Source organism: Chelonoidis abingdonii, chromosome 1 (assembly GCF_003597395.2).
Source record: "Chelonoidis abingdonii isolate Lonesome George chromosome 1, CheloAbing_2.0, whole genome shotgun sequence".
Taxonomy (NCBI): domain Eukaryota; kingdom Metazoa; phylum Chordata; order Testudines; family Testudinidae; genus Chelonoidis; species Chelonoidis abingdonii.
The window spans coordinates 1,325,047-1,337,279 of NC_133769.1; the positions used below are offsets into that span (position 1 = coordinate 1,325,047).

General features: G+C 47.5%; 1 protein-coding gene across 6 annotated transcripts in view; it reads left to right on the top strand.

The window, feature by feature from the left end:
* The window catches only part of NRF1 (nuclear respiratory factor 1), a 126,207-nt gene that overhangs the window by 53,978 nt on the left and 59,996 nt on the right, over positions 1–12,233 (top strand). For all 6 annotated transcript variants that reach the window (XM_032780939.2, XM_032780938.2, XM_075063540.1 and 3 more), the window contains one exon: positions 11,800–11,958. In XM_032780939.2, the coding sequence (XP_032636830.1) occupies positions 11,800–11,958 (159 nt within the window). The remainder of the gene's footprint in view (positions 1–11,799; positions 11,959–12,233) is intronic.

The following is a 12,233-nucleotide window of genomic DNA, read 5'->3' on the forward strand; positions in this document are numbered from 1 at the left end:
ACTTCAGAGGCCCTGAAAAACGCTCGTGGGGGCCCCTGCGGGGCCTGGGGCAAATTGCCACACTTGCCCCCCCCGGGCAGCCCTGAATCAGATAGTTAGCTCTTGCTAACACCCTGCACAAGGGGGCCTAGATCCTAAACAGGGTTCAGTAGGCACTCACTGCTATTGCAATATGAATAATGAGGAGCACATATACAGAGGGGATTGCTGGCTGCTCCAGTGCATTCTGCTTCTAACCTTCCCTAATCTCTCTGCCCCTCCTCTTTCTATTAGTGGTGGAGCACTTGTACTCTGGCGTTATCTATTGGAGCAGCGTTCTCTGGCAATAAGTATGCAAACTGTTGATGCAACAGTAAAGTAACTTAGAAGACATCTTATTTTGAGATCTCGTGTACCCATCATGCTTAAGTAACTGCCTAATTAGGAATACCTTTCTTGCAGAAACGATACTTTTTGTTTAAACAACTTTATTGCAATGGTGTTGAATTTCTCCCAAGCTGTAGACAGATGTAGCTCTTGCACTTGTACCCTCATCCCCATAGACTCGTAGAAGTGCTGGCCTGCAAGGGACCTTGAGAGGTCGTCTTATTCAGGCCCCAGCACTCTCGGCAGGGCTAAGTAATCAATACCATTCTCTGTTTGTTGTGGGTAGTGTTCAGATCAACTGTCTGTGGACAGGCAGTCACATCAATGCTCTTGTCTCTGCTTTCCCCTCTGTAAAATGAGGATGACTTCATAAACCAGGAATGGGCAACTTAAAAGAAGTAGAGGGCCACACAATCCACTAAAATCTTTGGCAGGCTAATGGGTAATTCAGGGGGAGTGTCAGGCCCTGCTTTGGGCATATGACACAATGATGGTGGGTTGGGGGGTGAGGCCAGGGTGGGAAGGGTTGGAGAGCAAGCCCACCCTGCAGTCATCTCTCCGCAGCAGCTCCTATCCTGTGGTACTGTCCTGACTCCTTGCTCTGGCTCACTGGTTCTTAAAACAGTGTGCAGGTGAAACCCTCCCCCCATGATACCCTGTCCCCTTCCTCTGGATCACCTGCCCTGAGCTGGGCTGTGGCAGGCTAAATAAAATGATCTGGTGGGCCGCCAGGTGCTCATCACTGTCATAAACATTGATAAAATACTTTGAGAGCCTTGGATGGGAGAGGGTCACACAAGGACAAAGTATTATTAAGTATTGCCAGGGCTACAAACTCTCCATGGGATCTGAAAATCCACCTGTGGTCTTTCTGCCTGTTAAAGTTACCAAAGATGCTCCATTTGGATCACAGCTGACCGTTTTGTTAATGAGGGAGTCTCCCTAGCTTATAGCTGTACAGGCCCTGCAGGGCTGAGAGAAGTAAACACGTCAGGAAAACCTGAGGTAGCACTTGGACACTGCAGGGAGCAGTGATGTTGGCTAGAATGGTGCCATGTTTTCAGAGTCACTTTTCTGACCCCAATGGCACTTTAAGAGTTATAAATAGGTCAATTTTAAAGCACAGCAGTTCTGCAGTGACCCACGTTCAGGGCTCCACATCTCACTTGAGAGAGCAGAAGATACTACTAGCCCTAAATCAGTGCAGAGAATGAAGCATCTTGCATGGCTAGTGATGCCATCAAATGTTGTAGCAGAAATCTTGATCCCCAGAATGCCCAGCTGAGCAGATATAAAGCTTTTCAGTTCACGGCTGATCGTTTTTATATGGCTCAATATATTCTTTCCCTGATGTTTGCCTTCATCAGCTAACAGGAGAATCTAGCCTTTTTCAGTTCTTGTTTGTGACTGGAGATTGCAGAGCCTGGAGGAAAGCAGAAAAATTTAAAAATATTGGGCATCTCAATTAAGAGGCACGTCACTAGGAATGGAAAAATGAGGCTTTGGCTTTGAACAGCTGCAGGTCTCATTGGACAGGTGTTAGAAGCGTTAGGTTTAGCTCACTGAAAAGGAGATGAAAATAATTCTCCTCCTTTTAATTGCCCTGCTTCTTTGGAGGTCTTGGGGGAAATAAAGCCTTCCGTAGGTTGAGTAAAGGTGTTTCCATGGATTTGCAGATGGAGAGCACTGCCCACCTGTGCTGTGTGTGAAAAATGTATGCAGTGGGGTCTGATTCTGAAGCCCTTACTCAGGGGAATCTCCCATTGTAGTCAATGGGCATTTTGACGAAGGACTTCAGAACAGCCCAGTCATGAGCTTGATGGCTGGTAGCTTATCCATGTCTTTATCTGAACGCAGTGCGTGAACACTGAGTCATATTCTGCACTCTGTGCTCTGCATATATAAACCTCAGTGAAGTTGCTGCATGTTGCTTACACCTTCCTGAATGCAAAATTTGTCTCTTAACCTGACCTTTCTTTCTTTGTTTTAACATCTGCGTTTGACTTGGATGCAAAGATGACTCCACCCCACCCCAGTTCCCCCTAAAAAGGAAATTAAAAGGTGTTTGTTCCACTGATGTGGGTCAGCATCTAGGCACCAAACTAATTTACCGTTAGGCACTGAACAGTTATGTTGGAGAAACTAAAGTTAGTCAGTCGTGGTGAGTATACGATGGAGGGGGGTTGAAGCACCTGTAACCGTGCATGCCAGCATTCAGAAAGCATCCTATCACTGGAGGCTCAGGGTTTGTTCTGTGCCTGGTTTGCAGCATCCTGATGCAATGAAGTTGCTGTATGCAGCATTCAGAGGACTTCTAAAGCTTGTGTGCTGCTACAGGTGGAATGGGATGTACAGTAGTGAGCTTTAAGGGACAGTGGTACTGTGTGCTCTCCTGACTAGAGGGTGCACCACTCTTCAGGCTGCGCAAAAGCTCAGCAAATGAGTTAACAATTCTGATTTCTTTATACGTTGCTTATTTTTCACCTAACCAAGGTGTGTGAGGGGGAGTAAGAGTAAAGGCTCATGTAAAAGTAAAATGCAAGATTAAAGAATGGGTGAATGGGTGAGGTCAGTTAATCAGTGGATCTGATTGAGCCTCTTCTGCATGGTGTGTTCTGCTATGTTCTGCCTACTTTCCTGTCCCCAATCTCTGCTCCTCAGTTCTGACCCATTGTACAATATTTTATGAGTTTCTCTGCTTGTAGCGCTTCTAGTGTTCCCGCTGTACCTCTGGCTTTGGGTTGGAACAATATTATTAGATGGAGATTTGCCTCCGGTGGTGGGGGGTGCTACCCTGCTGCATTAAGGGTTCCATCCTGTCCGGTGCCAGGTACCTTCAGCTCCCATTGAGATCTGTGACATCAGGCCCTGTCTCTCATTTTTGCTTCAACAAATGATTAAATTTGGCCCAACTTTTCTCCCAGTCTGGCCTATCTGAGGGGACAGCAGTGGTGGGGCCTGGAAAGGGGTTCCACAAGGGCAAAAAGAGCTTGTAAAAAGGCAATTCATGATGGTGAATTTGTTGCTACCTGCCGTGGCCAATGTCCCTTTTTTTAATCTGCTGCTGCACATAAAATATTATTATTTGATCATTCAGTCTAAAATCCACTGCTGCAGAATGCAGCTTTCTCATCTGTTAGGAAGGATGGACACATGATCACAGAACCCCAGTGTTCCACTCTGGTTACTACTTCATCTGCAATCACCTGCTTCATCATTCAGGTAGGATTCAAGAATACGAATTGTCTAGACTTGGCTTAATCCGCCTATGCCCCATTGCAGCTGTTGCAGATGGCTGGTGTTCTCCCGAGGGGGAATTTCTGGGGGCCCTTGGAAGGCTGTTCTTCACAGAAGGTGCTCTGTTCTGGAAGCTGCTTCTCTTAGCAGGCTGTCAGAGTTCAGGCCTGGCTGTTATTAGATGCATCTTGCACTTTGCCCTGTTGCTTCTAGTGTTTCTGTCTCTCTGCAGTTGGGTGCATCTTGGTTTTTTGGAGGCTGAGGATAGTTAAGGTCAGGATTAACTCATTATCTTTAAAGATTCATCTTACTGTTTTTCCTTAGCTAAAGCACCTGGGGTCTTCTAAGGGCACCCAATAAACGTTTCTAACGATATCATGTATAGACCTTGCATTGTAGCTCACGCAAGCTCTTTTCCAAGCTGAAGGACTGAGGAGATCGGAATGAATCTTTATTTTTATAAATGATTTGCCAGGGTTTCCCCTTTTTGTCTGGGGTGGTGGGGTTGTGAGGGTGGGAGGGGTCCGAGTTCAACATACTGTGCTCATTCCCTCCCAGATGCCACACACTTAGGCGATATGGGGCTCTGCATCTCAGAACTGTAGCCCATTTTAGGCTTTTTGTGAGCAGGTGGGATGAGGGGGGCAGTCTTGTTGTGATGCCAATTAGAGAGGCCCTCGCGCTTGAGCAGGTTATAATGCCGTGCCGCTGCTGTTGATTGTTTCCCTGGCGGATTAGAGGCGAACCCTCCTTAACAAGTGCTTTGAGTAGCTTGAGTCTCTGAACTCCTGAGGATCAGTAATTAATCCAGCTGGTAACAAGGAGCACAGCTTGCAGCTAGGAGTTCTGGGAAGGCACTTTTGACAACGAAATTCCATTCACGCTCATGATTTTTTAATAATTAGCATTTCTATAATGCTTCCTGCCCAAGCATCTCAGAGCACTTTACAGCATGGACATTGTCCCTGTTTTATCAACGGGGAAGCTGTGGCACAGAAAAGTTAGGCCACAAAGCAAGCAGCGTTCTAGAGGGCAGAGCGTGGGGGTGGGGGAGGAGACCTGGGTGTATCTGCTACCGACTCCCTGCATGACCTTGAGCAAATCATTTAACCTCTCTAGGCCTCACTTTCCCCATTTCTACCTTGGCGATCGTCACCTTGAGATGAAAGTAGCTATAGACATGCGGATGTCATGTGTTGCCCTGGGCTTTATGCAGAATCTATGGGGAGGGCACTTCTTCGAGTGCTGGTCTAGAGGGATATTCGCTGTGGGTGCACGTGTGCCTGAGACCAGAAGATTCTTCATTAGTGATGTCCATTGGTCTGTGCCTGCACAGTGTCGTGCTCCAAACTAAGCGCATAAAGGGTGGCATGGACCAACCACCTCTCCAGTTCCATTCTACCACCGGTGGTCTGAGATGGAATTCCACAGTGCCCGCAGCTTGGCTGGCCTTCCCACCATCCATTTGGGGATTATTGTAAATCGTTTTATTTTAGTGTCGTTAGTTTAGCAGTATAGCTGGTTAGATTAAGGTTTGGGTTAGGAGGTGTTCCTCCTCCTTGCTCAACTGCACCGTTTGGGGTACCCATTATGCCCCAAATCCTGGGCTTTAAATCCTACGTGGCCTGCCTCTGGGTCTTCCTGGTCAGTGATCCCCACTCCTTCTGCCTGTACTGCCTTGGAGAATCTCATATTCCATCAGAGTGTGAGATTTGTCGTTCCTTCCCACCTTGTCCATGACAAGCTCAAGAATTTCGGCTTAGGAGGCATGTCAGGAGCTTTCCGTGAGGCCACAGCTCGAGCCAGGGGCTTCTGACCCCCATGCACATTGCCAAGATCCATCCATTAGCACCTTTCCGGACCCAGCACTTCCCAGGTTGTAAAAGTCCAGATCTAAAGACTTCAGCAGGCATGGATGGGAAGAGAGTAAAGGAAAGCACCCTCATGAGAAGCAGGAGAAATCTCCATCTAACCCCTCTAAGAACAGGTCTGCCTACCCTACTCCCTTTAAGTCAGGCAAGACTCAGTGCCCCGGTACAGGTGTGTCTGCATCTCCTGGGGTGTGTGTGTGGATATCAGCTGTACCAGGAGTCAGGGATGCCCATTGACTACTTCCTTAGTGAGAGGCAGCTCCAGCTCCATCATCAGTGAAGGAGAGGAGAGGGTGGTCACTCTCTGCACCAGTGGCTCCATACCACAAGCAGAGAAGGAACTTAATGGTACCAACACCTACTTTCCATCCCAAGACTGTGCTGCTGGCTCCATCTATGCACAGAAGCCCCTCTTGCTCTTCTGCTGGACCCACTCACTGGTCCCTTCCGCTGTGGTATGAAGCTGCCAGCACTGACCATGCACTCATGCATGCCATCTACCTGCAGGGGCACCACTAGACAGGCAGTTCTGTCGGCTTTGCCCATAGATTCCAATCACTCATATTCCTCTGGCAGGATTGATGCCATTAGCCCTGATAGGGGTTCCAGAGCCTCATTTGTACTCTGTCATCTCCGCAAAACATATCATCATCCCTGGGATGCGTGACACCCTCTCCCATTGGGACCACTTCCATAACCCTATGACCCCACACCATGTCCCTGTTGGGGTTCTTGGGACCCTTACTTTAGACTCCCTGGCTCCAGGAGATGGGAGCAAGAATACCAACAGAGATCACCTCATGGGGAAAAGTTTCAGCCCCTGGAGCATGGTAAGGATCAGGAACAGCCCAACCAGCAAGAACCCTCCCTTCCACCGGTGGGTCTTTCTTGTCTCCCAAGGAGGTGGTGGTGCCAGCCTCACCTTTTCTGCCTGAGGATTATAAATAGCTCCAGGACCTTCTGAGGAGGACTGTGGAGGCTTTACAGATCTCGCTGAAGGAAATCTAGGACCCTACTTACAAGTTTCTGGATATCCTCCAGACTATAGACCCTGGCAAGATGGCACTTCTCATCAACAAGGCCATGTTAGAATTGACTAGGACTGTTTGGCATGCTCCAGCCACTTATGCCCCAACTCCAAAAAGGATGGAGAAAAGATATGTTGTCCCACCTAACGAAGTAGAGTATTTGTTTTCCCATCCCGTACCAAATTCTCTAGTAGTACAAACTGTTACTGAGTGCAACAGACTGCACCAGCCTCCTTCTACCCCGTCTGATAAGGATACTAAAAAACTGGATCTCCTAGGGGCAAGAGTTTCTCCACCAGCCTACAATACTGCACAGCAAATTACCAGGCTCTGATTTTGAAATATGACTTTATTAGTTATAGTAAGCTGTCTGCGTTTGTCAGCAAACTTCCTTCAGCGCTCAGGCCTCAGTTTTAGGCTATTCTGGAAGAAGAGAAGCTCATAGCTCGGTCGTACCTCCAGGTATCACTTGATGCAGCTGGTGGCACTTCACGCCCCAGGGTGACTTTGGTAGTCATGAGGCAGGCTTCTTTGCTTCACTACTTGAGGTTTCCTGAGGAAGCCCAAACTATGGTAGAAGACCTCCCCTTTGAGGGTAATCTTTTGTTCGGGGGGAAAAAATAGGCAAATTTTAAAGAATTAAAGAATCCTGGGCTATCCTCCACTCCTTGGGGATGTATACCCCAGCCCCACAGAGGAAGTACCATAAGCCACCTCCTTACAGACAACATCCTGCTCCCCCGCCCTTCTTCCAGCCACGGGTTTATGAGCCACCCAGGAGACTCTAGAGGTCACAGCACAGCAGGCAGCAAGCCATGCCATCGGTTCCTCACCCACAATCCCATGTCAAGAAGCCATTTTGACAGGACATTTGAGAGCCGCCAACCAGTCTCCACGCAGCCAGACACCCTCCCATTCACTTTGGAGGCACCTGTTCTATTCCTTCCCAACCCAGCAACATATTACTTCAGAAATTTAGGTCTGGAAGATCATCTGCACAATATAATTCCGTTCCATTCCTACACCAACCCCTCCCCCATTCCTCTTCAGGGACACCTCTCACAAGAGGCTTCTCAGACAGAAGGTAGAGACTCCCTTCTTCAGCTCAAGTTGGCGAGCCTGTGCCTTATCACAGGGGGAAGGGTTTCTGTTTGAGATACTTCCTCGTTCCCAAGAAGGGTGGATGGAGACCCATCCTGGATCTCAGGCAACTCAATGTCTCTATCAGTTGTTGGGGATTCAAGATGACCATCTTGGCTTCTGTAATCCCATCCCTCAACAAAAGTGACTGGTTTGCAGTTCTTGATTTGAAAGGATGCCTATTTTCAGTAGGTGTTCACCTGGCTCACAGGAGGTTTCTAACCTTGATGACGGGCCTAGAGCATTACCAGTACAGAGTCCTTTGTTTTGGTCTCTCAACAGCCCTGAGAATATTCACAAAGATGCTCTCAGTGGTAGTGAAGGACCTGCATTGCTAGAGCAACCCAACATCTACCTACCTTGACAACTGGTTGCTCATGGGATGGCTATCTTTGGGAGTTTAATTGACAGTATGCTCATACTCAGTCTTGTAAAATCCTTAGGGCTTCAAGTGAACCCAGAAAAGTCCACTTTAACTCCAAGGCAGATTGTAGAATTTATTGGAGCGACTATGGACTCAACTTCAGTCGAAGCTTACTTAGCTCAGAACAGGGACCTCATTGCTCAGCTCCAACTGAGCCCCCAGCTGACAGTTCCCTGCTCTCTGGTTCTTCTAGGCCACATGGCTGCCTGTACCTATGTAACATCCTTCACAAGGCTGAATAGTCATTGCCTTCAGGTGTGCGTAAGCTCCGAACAGACAAGTGTGTCACGTTCCCTCAGAGCTTTGTCTTCTCTTGCCTGGTGAGAAGACAAGATGTCTGTGTGTAGGGGTTCCCTTCATTCCCCTTCAACCCACAAAGAAGCTACTTATGGACCCTTCGTTACTGGGTTGGAGAATACACCTGGACAACCAAGTGGCAATCTGCTTGAACTTCGACTTGCAGAAGGTTTCTGCCATTCATACATTTCCATCATGTTCCAGTCATGTTGGACATCGTGATGATGGTGTACTACATAAAGAAGCAGGGAGGAGCAGGATCTGCCCCTCTTTACCTAAAGGAAGTCAAGCTCCAGGATTGGAGTATCTGACATCATATCTCCCTTTCAACAGTGCACCTTCCCAGAATAATGAACACCTTAGTAAACAGCCTCAGTAGTCACTTCCACAGATACCATGAATGGGAACAGTAAAACTCAGTGGTACAGAACATCTTCCGGCAGTGGGGCTCCCTATGTGTGGACCTCTTTGTATCCCAGGTAAACGAGGTGTCCAGCCTGTGACTCCCTTCCTGCTCAAAGACACAATTCCAGAGGAGATGCATTTCTCGTTCCGTGGTCAATGCCATTAAGGTATACTTTCCCATCCATCCCACTCTAACTAAAGGTCCTGAACAAGGTCAAGCAGGACAAATGGGCAGTGGATCGTATTGGCTCCTGGGTGAGTGAGACAGTTTTGGTTCATCAGAATCCTCCAGATGTCCACATACCCATGTATCCACTTAAAATAGTTGCCAAACCTTCTGACTTGAGACGAAAGCAAAACCGTCTGTCCCAGCTCAGCCTCTCTCCACCTCACAACCTGGTATTTGGATGGGCAATGAGAAAGGTCATGCTCCACCACCTCACAGCCTGGTATTTGGATGGGCAATGAGAAAGGTCATGCTTCAGGAAAGTCCAGTCCATCCTCAGCAACAGCAGAAAGGCTTCCGCATGAAAATTCTGTACTGCCAAATAAAAGAGATTCTCCCTCTGGTGTTAACGCCACCAGATACCTCCCATGCTTTTCATTTTGGACATCTCTTCCTAAAGTCTTCGAGTTTGTCCATTAGATTGCTGCCAGGTACACATGCAACAGCCAACTCTTTCCATCCTCTCAAAGGCAACTGCTGAATATTCACCTATCCTACAAACATGAGATTTCTGAGAGGTCTTGTCAGAACCTTTCCTCCAGTATTAGTGCCAACCCCTAATTGGGACCTTAATTTGGTGCTGTCAGCATTTATGAATCTGCCACTTAAGTCCTTGGCCTCCTGCACCCTTCTCCATTGATCCATGAAAGTAGCCTTTCTAATGGCAATCACTTCCACTAGGAGAGTAGCGAAGCTTGCGGCTCTTATGTAGGCCCTCCCTACACAGTATTCCATAAGGATAAAATGTCCCTAAGGGTACATCCCAAAAGTTCCCTCTGAATTCCACCTTAATCTGCCTATCCCTCTACCAGTATTCTATCCAAAATCTCATGTCACCAAGGAGGTCAGGACACTTCATTCTCTGGATGTTCACAGAGCTTTGGCTTTCTACCTGCAGAGGATGAAGCCCTTTCAAAAATCCCAGAGACAATTCATCTCCTTCAATGAGCAAAATGGATTTCAGGCTGCATTCTGCTATGTTATGAACTGATGGAAACTCCTCAGGGTGTGAGGGCACATTCGACTAGAGAACACGCTACCTCTGTAGCTTCTCTCCAAGGCATACCTCTGGTACACACCTGTAGAGTGGTGACAATGGGTCTCTTTGCTCACCTTTACCAGGCACTACATCCAAGCTTCTTCAGCAGATCCATCCTTTGGCACAGTGGTCCTGGGATCCGTGGTGCAACATGGGTCCCTTGTCCGTTCCTGTGCCATGAGCACCTTTTGTGAGTCACCCATGGTGAATACTTGTGGGGACAAGCACTCAAAGAAAAAAGGAATGTTACTTTCTTTATGGTGACTGGAGTTCTTCAAGATGTGTGGTCCCCATGGGTAGTCTATGACCCCCTCCTTCCCCTCTAGTTCAGATCCTTCCGAGGTGATGTGCAGTAGAGTTGGATTTGGAGAGGTGGTCTGTCCAGGCCACCCTGATGCTGAGGTGCCTAATACATAGGCTGGTGTGTGTGATGTCATGTGGGCAGCAGTGCATTTGGAAGAGGCCCATGCTCTTGTGACAGAGAATTGGAAATACTTGATAGTTGTCTAGTGGGGTAAACAACGTCTGTGTTGCTAGTTGGAAGTCTTATGGCTGTAACCAGCAGCAAATGATTCCTCTTCCCTGAGCTTCCTAGTACTGCAGGCTCTTGGGGCTGCTGCTGCAGGATCAGACTAGTTGCATTCAGGAATTTTGGTGGCAACCGTGAGAGCGAAGTTCAAATGGTTTGCCACCAGAGTTACTGAAGGTTGTGGGAGGAGACGTGTGTGTGGGGGGAGAGAACGTTCTTGTCTTAAATTAGACTATTTCTCAGAGAAACATCTGACACTTGGGTGTCACAGTGATCAGCATTGCTTAAATTGCAAGCTCTCTGGGACAGGGACCATCTTTTTGTTCTGTGTTTGTACAGCACCCAGCACAATGGGTTCCAGGTCCTACGGCAGTAATATAGATAACAATAATAATGTACATGATCTAAAAACATACCGACAGGTGTGCGGAATTCATGATGCTGCTAGTAGTAAGTCATGTTCTTGTTAATATGTCTTTGTGGTGTTATCTGGTCTGCAGATCTCTCTCAAAATATTTTCTCGTGATAGTAATGCTTTTGTCTTAGCTGAAATATCATCCCTCTCTTTATACTTGCCCATAATGTTCTCGAAAATTCAGCCTGACACATCTCCTCCTCTGTTTCTTTGACAAAAGACTTTTTTCTTATGGAAAATCGTTCAGAGATGATTGTTTTTCAGATGGAGCATGAAAAAAAGACCACCTTACACAGAGCTGTCCAACAGTTCTAGCAATGGGGGAATGCCTCCTGTTCCTGCTGTGACTTCTCTTGTGGGTGGTATTTGATAGCAGAGCTTGTTGAATCCCTGCTGTCTTTGTGACATCCCTGTGCAATGCATACCATACCAGATATGCAGAACGGCTACATTCAGGTTGCTGTTAGAGTGTTAGCTCGGCATTTCCTCACTGATTTTAACTGAGCTGGCTGGTTCTCATCACTGTAGTTTTTAACCTTAACGTTGCAGTAATATAGGGCGTGTTTTGCTTTTATTATTCTAATTGGCTGATGTAGGTTTGTCACTATCTCAGGACCTAACAGTGAGCTGTTTTTCAATGGGGGGGTGAGGTGAAGAGGGATTCATCTCATGCTTTCAGGTGTGGTCAGGGCAGTTCCAGTGGGTAGTTTGTCTGATCATTTCCAGGTGGAAACGGAATGTAGTAATTTATAAAACTAACCTTAACCCCCCACAAAGAAACTGGGATTTCCAGTTGTAACCCTCTTGTGCTGTTGGTTTCAGGCGCAGCTGCGAGCATTCATCCCTGAAATGCTGAAGTACTCAACAGGCCGTGGGAAGCCGGGCTGGGGGAAGGAAAGCTGCAAACCCATTTGGTGGCCTGAGGATATTCCATGGGCAAATGTTCGCAGTGATGTCCGTACAGAGGAGCAGAAACAGAGGGTGTGTGTTATATTGTCACTAACCCTTCAGGGCAGTCGTTGGGGTTTGGGAGTGGGTTGTTGTGTTTTGAGTGTCCCTCTTGTGTGACAGAAAGAACAGCTAGGTCATAAACTTCCCTGGTTCCATGTCATGGTTAAAAGTTTGTTCCCAAATCATATGGGATAGCTCTTCCTCCCCAGTTCCATATCTTGGCTGCATGTCCCCCAGTTCCCCATGACAACCATCCGTCTGCCCCTTTGTTGCCATCCTGGGGGGTTGACCCCCAGCTTAGTCCA